At 36.5% G+C, this 17500-nt stretch overlaps 1 protein-coding gene across 1 annotated transcript in view; it reads right to left on the bottom strand.

The window, feature by feature from the left end:
- Positions 1 to 17500, bottom strand: part of LOC122800845 — a 978865-nt gene that overhangs the window by 296378 nt on the left and 664987 nt on the right. Inside the window, exons 3-4 of the mRNA XM_044070198.1 lie at positions 11960 to 12070; positions 3286 to 3379 (exon numbers count right to left, since the gene is read on the bottom strand). Coding sequence (XP_043926133.1) covers positions 3286 to 3379; positions 11960 to 12070 — 205 coding nt within the window. The remainder of the gene's footprint in view (positions 1 to 3285; positions 3380 to 11959; positions 12071 to 17500) is intronic.

Genomic DNA, 17500 nt, shown 5'->3' with positions numbered 1-17500 from the left:
ATAAACAGTTTCATTAATGCTGCACACCCATATCATTACCTATATAAATTAAAAAATTCATGGAAACATGTTGGAGATAGAAAATAAATGTAGCACTAATTCAGAAATGACATGCAATCTTCCAAAACATTTGGTGTTTGGCTCTGCACTGTCAGGGAAGATGGTAGTGGCTTTATAGATCAGAACCCTAATAAGATGGATAAATTGCCTTTGTGTGAATGCAGTACAGCAAATGGTAATCAGCAGGTACCAGTGACATGTGAATGCAGTGCAGAAAATTGTAATAAGTAGGTACCAGTGATGTGTAAATGCAGTACAGCAAATTGTAATCAGCTGGTACCAGTGATGTGTGAATGCAGTACTGCAAATCGTAATTAGCAGGTACCAGTGACATGTGTATACAGTACAGCAAATCATAATCAGCAGGTACGAGTGACGTGTGAATGCAAGACAGCAAACTGTAATCAGTAGGTACCAGTAACGTGTGAATGCAGTACAGCAAACTATAATCAGCAGGTACCAGTGATGTGTGTATACAGTACAGCAAATCGTAATCAGCAGGTACCAGTGACGTGTGTATACAGTACAGCAAATCGTAATCAGCAGGTACCAGTGACGTGTGAATGCAGTACAGCAAATAATAATCAGCAGGTACCAGTGACGTGTGTATACAGTACAGCAAATCGTAATCAGCAGGTACCAGTGACGTGTGTATACACTACAGCAAATCGTAATCAGCAGGTACCAGTGACGTGTGAATGCAGTACAGCAAATAATAATCAGCAGGTACCAGTGACGTGTGTATACAGTACAGCAAATCGTAATCAGCAGGTACCAGTGACGTGTGTATACACTACAGCAAATCGTAATCAGCAGGTACCAGTGACGTGCGTATACAGTACAGCAAATCGTAATCAGCAGGTACCAGTAACGTGTGAATGCAGTACAGCAAACTATAACCAGCAGGTACCAGTAACGTGTGAATGCAGTACAGCAAACTATAACCAGCAGGTACCAGTGCTGTGTTAATGCAGTGCAGCAAATTGTAATCAGCAGGTAACAGTGACGTGTGTATACAGTACAGCAAATGGTAACCAACAGGTACCAGTGACGTGTGAATGCAGTACAGCAAATAATAATCAGCAGGTACCAGTGACGTGTGTATACAGTACAGCAAATCGTAATCAGCAGGTACCAGTGATGTGTGAATGCAGTACAGCAAATGGTAACCAACAGGTACCAGTGACGTGTGACTGCAGTACAGCAAATAATAATCAGCAGGTACCAGTGACGTGTGTATATAGTACAGCAAATGGTAACCAACAGATACCACTGACGTGTGAATGCAGTACAGCAAATTTTAATCAGCAGGTACCAGTGAACTGTGAATCCAGTACAGCAAATCGTAATTAGCAGGTACCAGTGACGTGTGACTGCAGTACAGCAAATGGTAATCAGCAGGTGCCAGTGATGTGTGACTACAGTTGAAATATGACTAGAAGTCCACAGACCTTTGTCACATTTGGATGCTTTTGACCACGTTCTGAATTAAACTGTATTTTTGAGATTTTCATTAAGTGTCAGTATGTGGTAAATAAATACTAACTTTCTAGGTATTGCTCCCAGAAGAGTTTCATTTAATTGTAAAACCACTCTGACAACAGTGATACAGACTATTGTCTCAACTGCTAACTGTCCGTATTCTTGACACATTTTTACTTAAGAAAAACACAAATTACACCAGCAAACCAGCAGCAACTTCTATTTCAATGCAGCAACAGTGATCTGGCACCTCTGCAGTTCACCTTCAAGGATCCTTGAAGGCGAACTGCCGAGGTACCAGATCACTGTTGCTGTATTAAAATAGAAGTTGCTGCTGGTTTGCTGGTGTAATTTGTGTTTTTCTTCAGTTTAGTTCTGTTTGGTGTTTGGTACATTTTTACTTAATACTGCTATTCCAAAGTGTCGTGTGTTTAGGTACACATGATTATTTCAGTTCTACTGGTGGTTATTCAAAATAAATTTAAATAAAAATAAATAAATACAATAATTACTATATTTAAAGGTAATTAGAAGAAAAGGAAGGGTAACAACAAATTCATCCAGGGTTTACCACTTCTGGCCCTCAAGGACAGGGGAAGCATTTAAGTACCCCAAAATATACTTGTTTGGCTCACATTTGGATATTCATATTGTAAAAATATTAGGGCTAATAACTACCATGGGAATACAAGGCTAGACTTCTTAAGATCCTCAAAGATCAGTAGCCGAGTAAGGACCTATGAACCTAGGATTGAAAATAAATGTTATGTAGACCACTGTAGATAAACAGATAACTTAATATTAAACATGTTGTCTTTGTAGGGTAATATTTGTTTGCTGCCCTTCATTCTTCGATGTTTATCAGTTTCTTGTGTGAAAAAATACACAGACACACACACACACACACACACACACACACACACACACACACACACACACACACACACACACACACACACACACACACACACACACACACACACACACACACACACACACACACACACACACACACACACACACAAAAATACTAGTGTGGCATAAGGCTATAGGCTGTGACTGTGCTTTATCATGGAGTCTTGGGTTTGACTCCCTTGTTCTCCATTTGCATACTGTCAACCCTTCTGAGGTCAGTTAACCAGACAGTGTTGCTAGGTCAGCTCTGAAAGAAGAATTTGTACCTTAAATATGCTTATGGTCTTTACTGATAAAATAAATACGCAGTAAAATATTTCATTACTCAAACTGAGAACTTACATTTTTTTATTGTATTTTATGATATGTGTAACTTTCATATTCCATTTATCAAATACAATTCTTACATTACAGACTGCATTTAAAAAGAGATTTAAAACTGATTCATATTTCTGTGACTAAATCGTTTTTCAAGGCCTTTTGTGTTTTTGGATTTGACCATTTAAAGATATAGCCACTGACATACTTGAAGTAAAGCTGAATGCGACACTTCAAACCATGTCTGATGATCTGAATTAGTTATAAATACTAAACTAGTAAAGAAACATGCTCTTCTAACACATGAAGAAAACAAGACAGCATAAAACTTTTTGTAGCCATCATTAGTGTAGTTAATATAAAAGCAGAATTGTAGGCAACACAGTACTAGAGCACTAGAGCAAATATAATTCCTTTAATTTTCATTGTATATTATCATTGTCATCATCAATAGTAAACAGCATTTATGATAGTTTTGCAACTGTTATGCACACCAATGAAAAAACAAACCTGCACATGTTCCAAGACATTAATTACATTTTTTGTGGCTTTGCATGCATTCACATTTAAGCTGACTGTTACACTTTCGCCTGGTGAGACGATCCTGTAGACATACATAAATGAAAAGAAAAGCAGAAAAAAATGTCTTAAAAAGAAATACAGTATAACAAGTATATAGAATACTGACAAACAGTTGTAAAAAGTATTGCCTATGACTGGTTTAACCTATTAGAAGACAATGATGTTACTGAAATGGTAACTTTCCAAATCTTACCAATAAAGAATAATAGAATAATAGCCAGTTTTGATTAGTGCATTCTCTTTGGTTTTCCTCAACTTGCTAAGGATGAGACAGACAACTGAGAGAAGTGAGTGGTAGGGAGAATAGAACCAGAATTTTAACACATTCTTCATATTTTGGTATATTACTGAATGCACCCAACCTTGTAAATTAGCAGATGTTTTTGCAGGAGTCATGTAAGGAGTGACAGGACATGTGTCAGACTACATCTCTTCTTCTTTATAACAAACTAAGAATATCTCTGTGATGGGGCCCTACTCTGGGCCAGCAATCAATGAGACTCAATCCTCACCACTGACTCCAGTGAGGGGTGGTCACTAAGAGCAAAGACGTAGCCACACAGTATTTTCAGATGCAGCTCCCTGCACCAAGCACAATTTCCCTGAAGAACACACAGGGAGCACGCTCCATACCTGGGGCTGGAATGTCTTTTTCTCCCCAGGCCCACACAAATCTCCACACTGGCCACATTGGAGCTCTGTCTCTCTGTTTCCAGCAGCTGACACACTCACTTGGATATTTGAGTTCCACACAAACATACACACCTGGGAAAAGCTGGCACATATTTATTAGCTGTGCCCTTGCTGCCCAGTCTCTGAGGTAATCACACTGCCACCAGTCAGCTATCCTTAGGCTCTTACAAAGGGTACCCAATAGTACTGTGTAAAATTAATACTAATACAAATGGTAGGGTGTGATCAAAGCAGCAATGCTTTCAGGAGCAGCCACAGTGTCACTAAAATATGCATAAGTACTCTCCAGATGTTAAAAGTATTCTCTAAAGGACCAGCCACAATGAAAGGTATTAAATATTTAATGATAAATAATAAAACAGACAACAGGAGAATACTGAATATAATAAACAACAGAGTTTCAGCTACAGAGATATAAAAATAATACAGTTAGATAGTTTCTCACAGATGCAGAAAACAATACTAAACTATTCTCACTAAATGTCCCTGACTAACTAAAGAATTACTGTTCCCTGACTACTTACTAAAGCAAGGTAAGCTGATGTGTGCTGAGTGTCTTATCACAGCAAAAGCCAGATGACATATCTCTCTGTCTGTGTGGATGTGTGAGATATATATCCTGTCAGAAAATTGCTGCTGCGAGGGTTCCGAAGAAACCAGATGCTAGTTAGAGGATGACATCACCTCTGGTCACTTGACTTAGGTAAAATACACATACAGAGCTTTGCTAAGATCTGTGGCAGCATCTGAAAGCTATAACAAAATTTCAAACTTTCCACCCTTCCAGGGTTCTCTGATAAACATACACATTTGATCAGTTAGAACAATACAACCTTATATACATACATACATTCTTTCTGTTCAGCAGGACCTACTGTTGGTGTATTTTTAACACAAGTAACGTTACAAACATATTTTTAACTCAAACATCTGTACAAATCAGTGCAATAGTCAAATAACATAAAATCCTTTACAAAATTACTGCTAGCTATGCTGGTATATGTACACATCTTAGTGGTATTAGAACTTCTGGCATAACTGCCCAAAAACTCACCCTTCAGTAACACCCACAGAACAAATAGTCACAGATATGCATTTACAAATTAAAATATCAACTTTATAAATAATAGTATAGATAAATAAATACTATATGATGGGAGCATGTGTATACAGATATGGCTCCCAAGGTAAAAAGGCAATACAGCTCCCATCCCCTCACCCTTGTGCAAACCCAACAAGAAGGTGATACGTAGTGAGAGATGAGATTTTATATTAGTGCAAAAAGTGGCCACCTAAATCAAATTTCATAAGCTCATTTTGCCAGAAATCACAATAAGACACCCTTAGAATATCAGAGCTATGGCAAACAGAAGACCAGTGATTATCTAGTAAGTGGGTAACAAGACCAGGGAGATTATTAGAAGGTAAGAGCAGATAAAATTAAATAACTAATTCCGGTGCAATAAAGAAAATGGAACAACAAACAAGGTCTATCATCAGCTACACCTCTTGTGTAAGGAAAGCTCCTACTCTAGATCCCTAGTCCTTACAGAGACACTTACTGCACCAAAATAATAGCATGTCATTGAGGATTGTTTGTTAATTGCCATGAAAAACAAGTAAAATACAATAAACTATCATAATCAAAAAGGGTCAACCCATCTTTGAGCTTCAGGAGGGGAAAAAATCACTATTATGTCAAATACTTACTAACTGGGAATCAGATCACAGCTGAATGGCAGGAGCTTTATTTTAGCCAGACATCAAGCAATTAAAGTGGGGACCACATCTAAATACTATGCCAGAAAATTTGAAACAGGAACAAAAACTACACATTAACAAAGGATAAATTAGCAGCTCATCTTGTTCTATTTGGAAGACCTTATCCAGGCTGTGTAAATAGCATAGGAAGGGGGAGCAACATCCTGAAGAAGTTACATTAAGAGGAAATATCAAAACTGACTCTAGCTTGCAAGAGACATCTCTCTTCAAGTGTGCAATGAAACTGTTAGAGTTAACAGACTGACTAGTCAATGGCCTGAGAAAGAATGGATGACCATCTTAGAAAAAAATGAAATAGAGGATGAGTTCCCTAATGAAGTAATTAAAAGACCCTTGCTACTTGTTTCTGTTCCCAAAGAGCTGACAGTGTATGTCAGGAGACCAAAAATGCAAATCAAATGCACTGTTCCATCCTTAATAATAACACATTAGACAAAAATACTTTTCAGCCCTCCAACTCAGCTAAGCATAATAACAAAAGTTTAGAGCAACAAAATAAATGCCTGATATGCTGTGTATGGATGCCATCCTATCAGCCCATAGGTCATCTAGAAAATATTTCTGATCTACATGGATTTTTAAAGGAGGTTTGTTCAACCACCGATTGGTGATTACATTCTCAGAGTGATGCAAGGTATAATCTTGATGTTCCACTCTAACAGGATGCATGTTGAGTGGTTAAGGCAGGGTTTTTGTGTTTTGTGCCATGGTTTCAATTTCTTTGGGTCTGAAGAGTCAGAGGGAAGAATAAACACCTGGCACAACCTCATTTCTCCCTGATTTTCCCAGTACATTCAGTCTTCCTTGGGGTAGAGTTCTTCTTGTTGAGGGAAATTATGGCTTCATTTTGATGATTAAAAATACTGGGCCTCTTCTCAAGAAACACCTTCATTTTGGTGGGATACAGTATAACAGGTTTAATTGTCTTAGTGATGGTTAAAACGGGACAACACTGCTTCTACTTCTCTAACACTGCCTTTGAATAGCTATCATCCTCATTACTGGAGATCCATGCTTGACCAGGAAGTTTTGAAAATCTTTTTCGTTTTGGGTAGGACAGGAATCAGATGATGACTACTGATTCCTAACAACTGTTGTGGGTCTGGGATCATATATTTCTGGGAACAAGTGAATGGTGGGAGCACACATTGGGTATATGCACTGACTGCTTCCATTTTAATGTTGTCATTCATAAAGTCCAGGACACTGACTGCTTCCATTTTAATGTTGTCATTCATGAAGTCCAGGACAAACTTCATTTATTGTTACAAATCTTGAAGGCACAAACCCATATTCAAAATAATGAAATCAGTTATTGAAGTTACTTGTGACTGTCTATTAACATTTTCTTAAGTTTAGCAATCTGACCCTTCTATTTCTATTTTATTAAACTACTTATTAGCCAAAGCATCTGAACAATAAAAAATACTAATACAGATAAAATAAACAGTAAACTGCTGTGATACAATTAAATTACTATGAACAAAAGAGTTAAGCAATAAGAATGCATACAAACTGTCCCTGCCAAGGGCATAGGGTGATACATTGCTGACTGCAACCTAGATAATCTGAGTTCAATTGCAAGCTCAGGCACTGGAAGGACTGAGGTGAGAGATTGTGAGTAAGCAGGATATGCTGGCTCACAAATCCTGGGGGAAAGAAGCTGGTATGGCCAATTGCATTTCTGACTCCAGCAGGACTGTTGAGGGACTATAGAAGTAGCAGTTGCATTTTAGTTGCTATTTAACTGCATGAAAATTAGGAGGAGTGCACATGTATGCAAGGGTAGACATGGAACCTTCTAGGGCAGCCACATACATAGAAGCCACCAGCCTCCATCAGATGAAGGAAAGGTACTTGGGAGAGTGGACCCACATGAATACACTATGACCTGATCCCTAAATCTCAACTTTCACTTCTGGTGAGGAATGGATAAATTAGGATCTCAACCAGAGCAGGGAATGAAAATACTACAGGACTCTCACCCTGCTTGTGAAAACAATAAGTCTGCTTCTCACCCATACAGGAAAAGCAAATAGGTTGTCTTTGTCCAGGGATGGATGCATTGTGGTAACCATGGGGGTAATAAAAATTAATCAGTGAGGGAAAGAAAGAAAGAATTAACGAATGAACAAATAACTAAATAAATAAATATTGCATTTAAATAAGCAATAAAACAAGGCAGTTCAGTAGATGAAGTAGTTACAATAAACCACATGACTGAGGTGAAGACTTTTTAATAAAAATGAGGCTAAATAAATACAGCTTAAGTTAACTCTTGAAAGAACTCAATGTTGAACAAGCCCAAAGATAAGGACGTAGTAAGTTCCAAAGATAAAGTGTTTGATAAGCAAATAAGTAAATACCAGATGTTTCCAGTCATACCTTTGGAACTTCCATCAGCCTGAAGAAGGCAGAGAAGAACATCTAAGGTGGGTAATATGATTGCTTGCCATAAGGGAAAAAGGGCTGCCTCTGCACTACAGTGACAGGGGAAAAACAGTTTTATATGGGTTCATCAGATCATTGACTGTTAAGTAAGTTCACTGCTTCCCTATAGTCCCCTATTTCAGTAACTTTAAAACAAAACAAAATGTTTGAGATGAAGCAGAAATTATCATCATTACTGGGATATAAATATGTCTTCTTGAGGTATCTAAAGCCTCCTTCACTAAAACTACTAAAAAAAAAAAAAAAAAAAAAAAAAAGTTCTCAAAGACAACACTAGTATTGAATAAATAAATGATGCCAGCAGATTCATGTAGGAGATTACCAGACTGGAGGGATAAGAGTCTTGCGACACGTTGTAAGGCATAAGAAAGCATCATGGTCAAGAACTCGTACTATTTAGGAACACTAAACACTGCATGAGGAAATGATGCCCCACTTCGCAAAAGAACAAATACCTATGGAGCCAGAAGGTGGAAGGGTTCTGATCTTACAGAGGCAACTTTCATAGAAAAAGAATATACAGCCGTCATAAAGTAATGTTATGGAAGGCTTTTTTGTGATGAGATAGGCTGGGCTGCACAGACTCCCCATCACCTGTGAGCACATGGCAGATGGTTAGTCACTGCCAAGATTTCTCTGGAAAAACATGCTTTCCTACTAGAGATATGAGTCTGGTAACAAGAATAACGTTTGTCCAGATCAATGTTTTTCACACCAAAGACTCCACTTCCAGTACTGTTCTGACCTTTAACCTTCTCACTACAAGCAGTGCAGCTCAAAATCAATGAACTATAATTTTTGCTAAATGTACTATTGCAACATATTGCAATATTGTTGCAATATTTCTGCCTTCAGCTTCTCTGATATTTCAGTGAAAGATTGTTAAACAGGTCCTGTGTTACATGTACTTCATGAAAGCAGGATGTAGTCAGGGGACATGCACCACTAATATCCCTTCAATACCTGCCCTCTATTAGGCTTTAATGCTTCTGGAACTCAAGAGTAATTTGGGTTGCAAAACTGAATTCTGCCTCAGTATTCTCAGTATTTCGAGCTCTTACTGGCACATAACTTGTAATCATGTTCTCTAGGTAAATGCACTGAAAACATGGATGCATGTTTGCTCCAGTGAATTCATACCAATTTCCCTGCAATTCAAGATGTACATCTGTCTGATAATTATTTCTATGGCCAGTAGAAATGTACATAACACCTGTAAAGAAACTCAGTATACACATTTTGTAGTTTGAAGACCTCAGGAAGTAATGGTATAATTTATTTATCTTTAATTTTATGTGAATTGGGCAAGTCATTCAAGTACAATTGTCTCTTTTAAGCAATAACTCAGGAGCACTGCCTGGTTAATTGAAGTAGACAGAGTGACCCAGACAATGAGTAGAGATTTGGAGACTTGAATCAAGGTTAAAGAAAGGTTTGTTAGCAGGTGATAACTCTAATCTCCTGTACTGAGCTGCAAATTTTATTTTAATAAGGCTTTATTTCTCCTTCGATCATTAAGTCTCACCCTGCTGGTCTTTAACCCATTTGTTATCTAGGAACAAGAAGTACCTTGATCTACTAGGGTAACAGTTGTCTGAAAGAGGAGTTTGCATCCTTACTGGCTTTCACATGGAGTTTGTACTCTGGCATTTGCTCAAGTCCATAATCCAACTACTGGTCTTACCTGCATCACTACAGGGTCTCATAATGCTCTCATGCATTCTCAGTGAGGACTACCACTAGGTGGTGGCTTAGTGAACTGAAAGCCCACTCCCAGGATAGCATTGCAATGCTGCCCCTTCTCTGAGAGAATGCTCTCTGCCCTATCCTCACCCCCAGGATGGTCATGCCCATCCTTTCCTGCCAGCACCATTAAGTGCCTGAGCTTCAAATGAACTTGGGTTTCCAGGGTCATAATCGGAGCTTTATCCTTCTACATCACCAGTGCTGGATGCAATGCAAGATGTTTACTTGATGTTATACAGACACCTCTAAAGACACAAATACCTATATAAACAACATAGGTATGTTAGACACATACAAGAGACACACACACATATAATAGGTATGACCATACTATGTGTATTTGTATCTATGTATGTATGTAAGGATGGATATTACAAAACACACACACACAAGCACGCACACACACACACACGTATATATATATATATATATATATATATATATATATATATATATATATATATATGGGTCCCTATCAGAAGCTTCAGCTTTTAGAAACTCAAAATGAATGATTTCTGAAAATTTGAAGCTTTTGAATAGAGAGTGCGATACAGTGAGGATCAAGAAATTTACACTTTTCCCAGCTGTAGTGCAATCTAAGAGTTGGTATATATGATGTACTGGGAGTATGAGTGGTGTAGCCCTGCACATGTGGGGTTGCAGGGGGGGCTGATTTTTGTTGTTTTCCAAAGTTCAAGTTTTCAGAAATTCGTTCATATGGTCTGGTGCATACGAAGTTTGAGTTTCTGAAAACTCAAGCTTCTGATAGGGATCCATATATTTACACACACACACACACACACACACATACATATATATATATATATATATATATATATATATATATATATATATATATATATACACACATAGATAGATATGTAGGTATACATATATATATATATATATATATATATATATATATATATATATACGTTAAAAAGGAACAGGGTGCAGCTATTACATGTCTTCCTGTCAGGAAGTGTGGAAAATGCTGAATATATCTATTATCAACAGATGATGGTGCACAGAGATCTAATAAGATATTACATCAATATGAAAGTGTTTATAAATAAGAATTACTGTTTCTTCCTCTCCAACCAAAGCCATTCATTCATTTGATCTTCTGTTCCATGTTGTATGCTGTTTACAGTCCTAGTGAAGCATAAAAGTACATCTGTAGGCAACAGGTTTAAGGTAATAAACCAGTGACCCAGTCCTGGACCAGTATCTGCTGGGATAGCTCTGAATTATAATGTTAAGATAAATAGTGTGCAATAAAAAATGACATTCTTTTTAAACTGAAGATATGAGTTCTGTCTGCAGTGAGGTAGTCTGCAGAACAGACCAATATGCAGTATCCTGATACTGGTGATTATTTAAGTCAATAACATAGGGAGGAGCACAATGTTACCATAAAAACTGGAAGAAATAAGTTAAAAAGCAATCTGCAAATGCTTTTTGTGGCTTTTGATGCAGTCTTTCTGACTCACCTGAAAATATGCTGTCTGTATTAAAATTAGAACAAGCTTATCAGTAAACAATTTTACAAAAGCATTGTGAAAGTAACATAAAACACCAGACATCTCACATCTGTTTCTTTGTTTAATAATGCTGCACTGTGTACATCAGATTTACATTTCAAATATTCTGTATTGCTTCTCTTTATTAATTATTAATTGCTGATCAGTCACTGATGTAGACCTGCTGTAACGTTGATTATTACACAGCCCTCTGTTCATTCCTTCCCACTACACCCGTAAAACACAGGAAGCCTTTCATCTGATCCCTTTTACACTGGGTTCCACCCTACCTAGTCTGCATCTTGCAGTCATCTGTCTTATAAAATCCACATCCACAGAAGAGGAAGGGGGCCTATGAACATACAGAGTATGGTTTTTGAAGTAGCAAAGTGAGAAAAGCCCTTTACCTTCCAGGTTGTAGCAACAGCTCTTCAGAACATTTTCTCTGTTGTCGAACTTGCGTCCACTTCAAGGCATGCTGTACCATCATTCCTGCATCAAGTAGGCCAAACCCATACCTTTGATAAGATAAATAACAAACAACATTCATAATGCTCTGACCACCTTCATAAATAATACAAACAGCATGCCTACAAAAAGAAGAAATAATCATTAGGGAAATAACTGAGCCCACTGACAGGCTATAGCTTTCAGTCAAGCTGAAACCATTCTTCTAGATTAGATGAAAAAAGGCTCACACACAAAAATGTAAACACGCAGTTTGCTTGACCAGTATTCACAGTCACTCTAAATAAAAATAGGGGGTTGTGACAGTGAATGGTGAATGAATGAAGGACATTCAGTATAACAATCTGACTATAATGATACACAGAATACATTCAATTTCTGCTCTACATTTTCTCTGCTGTATCAAATTCAGTGCAGTTTATTTATAACTCACTAAATGTAATATAATATAAAATTCTATGTAAAACATTAGCATAAAGGAGTTTTCTTATTGCCAGGTTGGTGGCTATGCATTAAGAAGACCTAATAAAAATTTATAAATAGGATGATTCAAATCTGGTAACTGTTTCAGTCATGGTCGGTAAAGCAAATAATTTAATGTGTTGTTCTTCCTCTGTAAATGTCATACAAGTCTTGTACTTCTAAACATAATTTTCTTTATCATATCCTAGTTATTTAATGATGTTATTAATTTACTTCCATCTGTTTCAGTGCCGAGCAACATGTATGCTTTGACTCAGTGACAGCTATTTAATTATCCCTTTTGGATAAATAAAATATGTTTGCTGAAATGCTGGTGTTTTTCATTTGGTGGTACAGTTGGTCAAATTATGTAATGGTCAAAGTTTGTTAGATCACCTGTTATTTAATTCAAAGACTTTTCCCCTTTCTTCAAGTCTGTATGATTCTGAAATTAGCATGTTTAATTTCTGGGGGTGTGGGGGCAGTTTACATTTCTGATTACTTTTTATTGTTGATTTTAGTGGTGATTAATGGTAATCTCCAATGAGTTTATTTGATATTTTGTGTTTTGATCTAACTAATTGGAGATTGTTCATTATAAACCTGTGTGTGTGTGTGTGTGTGTGTGTGTGTGTGTGTGTGTGTGTGTGTGTGTGTGTGTGTGTGTGTATGTATAGATATCTATTATATATGTTACATAATATGTTTATGTTTTATATATATATATATATGTGTGTGTGTGTGTGTGTGTGTGTGTGTGTGTGTGTGTGTGTGTATATACATATATATATATATATATATATATATATATATATATATATATATATATATATATATACATAATACATATATTTTATATACCTATATAATGCATGTCTGTAGCTAATCTATCTCTGTATTAGATAGATAGATAGATAGATATATAGATAGATAGATAGATAGATAGATAGATAGATAGATAGATAGATAGATAGATAGATAGATAGAGAAATATAGATATAGGGTACCTGTCAGTAGATCATTCACAGTCTACTAACAGGCACAGCAGTGAGTGAGTGAGTGACCGATGCCAGATGTGATGATAAGTGTGAGTGTATTGGACTGCCAGAACCCTGTTGTTAGCAGGTTAGGGGGAGTATAAGGCTAAGGGAAGGGAAGAGATGTTGAGTTATGCTTGGCTTCTCATATATGTAAACCATATGTATGTAATACAGTTAGGGAAAGGGATTTCATAATGTAATTTGTAGTGTTGGAGTTAAAGGCAGAGGGAAGGTAGGGGATAGGGTTTGCACATATGAGTAAAGTGGTATAGGGGCTGAAGCCAACAGGCTTGATCCTATTCAATTTTCTTAACAACAACCCTCCATGTGTTCCTATATTTTACTGTAAACACTACTTTACAAGGCACCCTTTTCTTAACAGTACCACTATGTGGACAATGTGCTTTTGATATTTATTGGTCGGTCACTTTGCAGTTTCCTAGCATTAAGTGCTCTACGGTGAGTATTTCACATTTGGGGTAAAAGTTGCTAATCTCCTGTCAGGCTGTCTATACACATTTAGACATAGCCAGCTACATAAATAACCACCAGTGGGAACCATTACATACTCAACTGACACAGAAACCAAAAAGAAGAAGAATATTTCAACAGCATTTTATTTTAACCAGTTAGTGCATTTATCTTTCATTTAAAAGGGTTTTGTTAGACTCAGTCTGACTAGGTTCTGCTATATAAAGGATGAAAGCACTTACTGGTTGTTATATATGTTACTCTAAGTAAAATAATACAGTTATATACAGTCAGAAATAGCTAGTTGTCTACATACTTTAACATCTTGTCTGACAACTTTGCTACTAATATTATAAATGACAAGAAACTATCTTAACTTGTAACATTTACTGTATATACTGTTGATAATCAATATCTTGTTATTGTATTAAAGCCAACAACCTGTAATGTTGTTTACTATTGCTGCAACGTTGTATCTCTATTTATCATGTGCATGATGTGGAGCTTTTCTCCCCGGGCATCCGCTGAAAAAGTACCCGCGTCCAGTCAGAATTTCCTGGTAAACAAATGTAAACAAATAAATAAATAAATATAGTAGTTTAAGGGTAAACAGCTGATTGTAGTTCTAATGCAAACTTTGCATGTTTTGTGTAGGTATACAGTTAGGCAGTAACTTTTGTTGAAATGGAATAGTCCTATAGTTCCCACATTGTTAAGTGACCGTACTGACAGTGGCTGCATACTAGACTCTGTGGCAAATTCACAGAAAGGTTTTACGTACTCTCAGTGGTTCCATTTACATCCCATTACTGGCCTCTATCACTACCTAATCCTGAAATGGCTATTCAATGCCTTGCTCATCTGATCTGGTGAGAGTCTGTATCACTGTGACCCTACTCCCGGGAAGAAAGTCTTCTGCCTGTCATATCTGAAATGCTATGTATAGGTATGAGAATTAGAAACAGGCAGCACCATCATACTTGTGGCCAGGGTGTTGGCAGTGTCCAACCTCTTCTTATGACATGCAGTGTTGCAAATATTTTAGATCCATCTAGAATGCATGTGGCACTGAATGTCACTTTCATCTCCTAGTTATGCCCTAAGCCTCAAAGCACTATGGCACTATGCATTTGGTTGGCATCATTAGACAGACACTATTGCAGATATCCCCATACTTTTCAGTAGAGACAGGAGAGCTAACCCTTGTCCCCTCCCTCAAAAGGCGCTTGCCAAACAGAGGTTACTGGTGTTACAGCTGGTCCTTCTTTCCCCATTGTAGTCAGTTGAATCTACATACACATCTGATTGGGAGGCTGGCATAATGGTTAAGGTGTTTACCTTACAGACACAAGGAACAAGGCTAGATTCTCACATGGGTTAATTATCTAGGCTTCAAATGGTCCACAAAGTCAAGGAACCAATGATTATATTTATATATGTTGTTATCATCAGTGTGAAGCAATTTTCCTCTAGCCTAATTCAATTATAACTTGGACAATTGGATGGGGAGCAGGAAATTCATCCCTGGTTTGGCACCTATGTCTCTAATGGACACAGGCAGCCTGTAAGTGGCTTATTTCCCAGGCCCTGCATGTAAATCTTTCATTTTCCAAGTCCCTACTTACACTTATCAAGGGTACCAGAACTTGTCAGAGATTTGGGATGCAAGGCTAGGCTTAAAAAGGCCCTTATGTTTATTAGCCTAGTAAACGCATATGAACCTGTAAAGAAAGAAATTGATTCTGGTATATTGTCATGTGTAACTTTATGACTGAATAGCAGAGTTTATATGTAAAAAATATATTCTGTAGTCCATACAATTATAAATGGCTTGTCTAGTTAGTCCAGGCAGATATTTTTACTATTTTTAACTTTTGATTAACACATTATTGAATACAGTGCTGCATTCTACAGTCTTTGAACATGTCCTCTGAAACAACTTGAAAATGTACATTTCCTATGGCTTGAAAACTTTAATTATACCAAAAGATGTCATGAATTGTCATTCTATTTTATTTATTATATGATACTTAGAGGAAACTTTTGTCTGGATTGTAAGGCAACATCTTATTGGGTTATTTTTGAAAGTCTATGCATGGAACATCCCAAGGGGAACTAACAGTATATCAGAGACTGAATATGAAAAAGAAACAATAGCAAAAGGTGACAGGTACATTAATACAATTAATAACAGGTTGGATTGCTTAAGTATAAAGCATCAGTGTATACCTAGATGACCTAATACTAAAAGTAAATATAAATAATAGCAAAATGACACAGACATTTTATTGTATGCAGTAACAAATAACACCTATTAGGTATAAATTGCCAGAATAATTTCACTGGAGTGAATAAAAATACCCTTTGGAATTTGATGGGCCACAATGTAAACTTTTTTATTTTGTCTGTGGGAGACACACTGGTCAGACTTGAAACTGTTGCCTACCATTATATATATGTATAGTAACTACTTATGATGGACAATCTGGGCTGGTAAGGAAAATAATAGACAAGGAATGGAAGCACTTTGCCAGATTATCTGATTTAAAATATTTCTTTGATAATGAGTTGAAATATATTTATCGGAAAGGAAGTTCTATTAAAAATTTACTGGAAAGGGGAACAAATAAATTCAACTTCAAGAATACTTCGAATAGGAAAAAAGGTTTATATAAATGTGGAAGTTGTAGTTACTGCTCCTATCTAGTGACAGGTGAATCCTTTTATTTGAAAGTAAGGAATAGGAAATTATTTTTAGACACATATGCCAACTGTAATAGTTAGGGTATTATATATTTATCTGTGTGTAAGGATTGTGGATCTTTTTATGTTGGCAAAAGTGAAAGAAAATTAAAACAAAGAATCTACAAACACCTATATGACACCCGGACTGGTTGTGAAACTAATGCATTATACAAACACACTATGATATGTAATAATGCAAAATTTATGTGTTTCTGTGGAACAGTTTAAACTTTGTGTCTTGCTCGTTTTGTGGAATTTTATTCAATAAAGTCAGTTAGCCTATCTGGTGGATCCACAGTGCTTGACTTTTGGTTTTTGTTTTTTTACTGGCATCATCCGTTTTTTTGTGGTATTTCTTAAAAATTACTTATCTTGTTCTCTTTCTTAACTTTTTAAAACTATTTGTCTTTTTTATCCTTACATCCTTTCAGTGTTATGGTGTCTTACTGTAGTATGGTCTGTACTACAATCTTTTATATTCTTTATTACTGAGTATATTGTAATAATTCTCTTTTGAAAATTCCTTTTTTTGGGTTCTCTGAAAGAATGATAACATTCTCACTATTTAGAAGATGCTAATATCTATATATTATTTTTCTTATGGAATCTTTGTTATTTTTTTTTCTTTCAAAACAGGTGGTAAAACATCTGCACCTAACTGGCTGTTGACTCTAAATTCTTGCCAGCTAACTTTTGCCAAATTAATACTGCTTACCTGATCTTTGCATGATATACAATTAGAAAATAGCCACTATCTGGTAT

The sequence above is a fragment of the Protopterus annectens genome, chromosome 1.part0 (genome assembly GCF_019279795.1).
Source record: "Protopterus annectens isolate FY-2018-M chromosome 1.part0, PAN1.0, whole genome shotgun sequence".
Classification (NCBI taxonomy): domain Eukaryota; kingdom Metazoa; phylum Chordata; order Ceratodontiformes; family Protopteridae; genus Protopterus; species Protopterus annectens.
Note: the sequence above shows the minus strand (reverse complement) of the source record. Positions and strands in the feature narration are given on the sequence as shown.